This window comes from Plectropomus leopardus, unplaced genomic scaffold (genome assembly GCF_008729295.1).
Source record: "Plectropomus leopardus isolate mb unplaced genomic scaffold, YSFRI_Pleo_2.0 unplaced_scaffold16885, whole genome shotgun sequence".
NCBI lineage: Eukaryota > Metazoa > Chordata > Actinopteri > Perciformes > Serranidae > Plectropomus > Plectropomus leopardus.
Window position 1 is genome coordinate 1 of NW_024618149.1, and position 1,337 is coordinate 1,337.

Here is a 1,337-nt window from a genome sequence, read left to right on the forward strand (position 1 = left end):
AAAAAAAATGCACCACTGAAACCCATTCAAATTGCAATTTTTGATCCCACAGCCATCAAAGCATAAAAACATGTATTGTATTGTTTCATTATTTTATATCATTCTGAGCTTTTTTTTTTTTTTTTTAAATTTGACCAAATTTGGCATATGGAGAAAACACATGCTATTTCATCTCAGTGGACTGTCACAATTAATGTTGCTGTAAATAATTTCTAAACGTGATCATTTAGAGAAAAAATCTACTGCATGTAGTAAATAAAAATGAATGAATATTTGATATTTATGATAAGGCCTGATGTTGGTTAAAAAATAAACTAAATGAAAGTAGAAAATAATATTGGGGTACAATATTTTTTAAAGCTTGATTGAGGATTTTATTATGTCTTTATGTCTTGATGTGACGCAGTTAGTGCATGTATTTTCTTTGTTGTGAAGCACGTTGGGCTGCATTTTTTTGTATGAAAGGTGATATACAGTTAAAGCTTATTATTATTTAATGCTTCCTCTACAGGAAACGCTGTCGTCTGTCGCCACCTGGCTGGAGTCTCACCCAAAGGAGATTGTTATTCTTGCTTGCAGCCACTTCGAGGGAATCGAAGACAGCCTCCATCAATTGTTTATTTTCTCGCTGAAGAAGCTGTTCGGCTCTAAACTCTGTCCCTGCAAGGTTGATTCTCTCCTCTAACAGCTAATTTAGGGAATAAAAAGACACTGCCTTTACTTAACTGTACCTGCCCTCCACAGGAAGCGGTCCTGACCCTGCGGAGTCTGTGGGCGTCCGGTTACCAGGTCGTCCTGTCCTACGAGTCCCAGATCGCAGCGAGACATCAGGAGCTGTGGCCTGCCATCCCTTACTGGTGGGCCAACCAGCGCACGGCACAGGGAGTGATCAGATACCTGGACTGGAACAAAGACCTGGGACGTCCAGGTGGGTGTCATTTACACTTTGGCCCAAATATCTGACGTTCACTGCACCTAAGTGTTTCTATTAATAAAGTTTCCATAACCGTAAAAATTCAATTAATATTAATTTGAATTCCTTTTACATAAAACTGTTGCTCAGCAAAGATGGTAATGAAATTATTTAATTAACCCTTTGAAACTTGGAAAAAGTGGCTATTTAAAAAAAAACATGGAAAGAAGGTTAACAAGCAAAAAAAGAATAAATGACCCGGATGTAAGCAAGAAATCTGCGAAAAGCACAAAAAAATCACCAGAAAAATTGCATAATAAACTAAAATAAAAAAGATAAAGTAAAACAAAAAATACAAAGCAAAAAATGGCATGGAAAAAAAAAACTTAAGAATTCTAATAATTTTTTAAAATAATTTATTTTA

General features: G+C 35.6%; 1 protein-coding gene across 1 annotated transcript; it reads left to right on the top strand.

Annotated features, from left to right (window-relative positions):
* Window positions 1–511: 511 nt before the first annotated feature.
* LOC121964717 (PI-PLC X domain-containing protein 1-like) lies at window positions 512–928 on the top strand (the record flags this gene model as incomplete). Its single annotated transcript, XM_042514914.1, has 2 exons — window positions 512–667; window positions 745–928. Coding segments are annotated over 2 exons (340 nt in total), but the record flags the coding sequence as incomplete, so codon positions are not given.
* Between the last annotated feature and the right edge of the window lie 409 nt (window positions 929–1,337).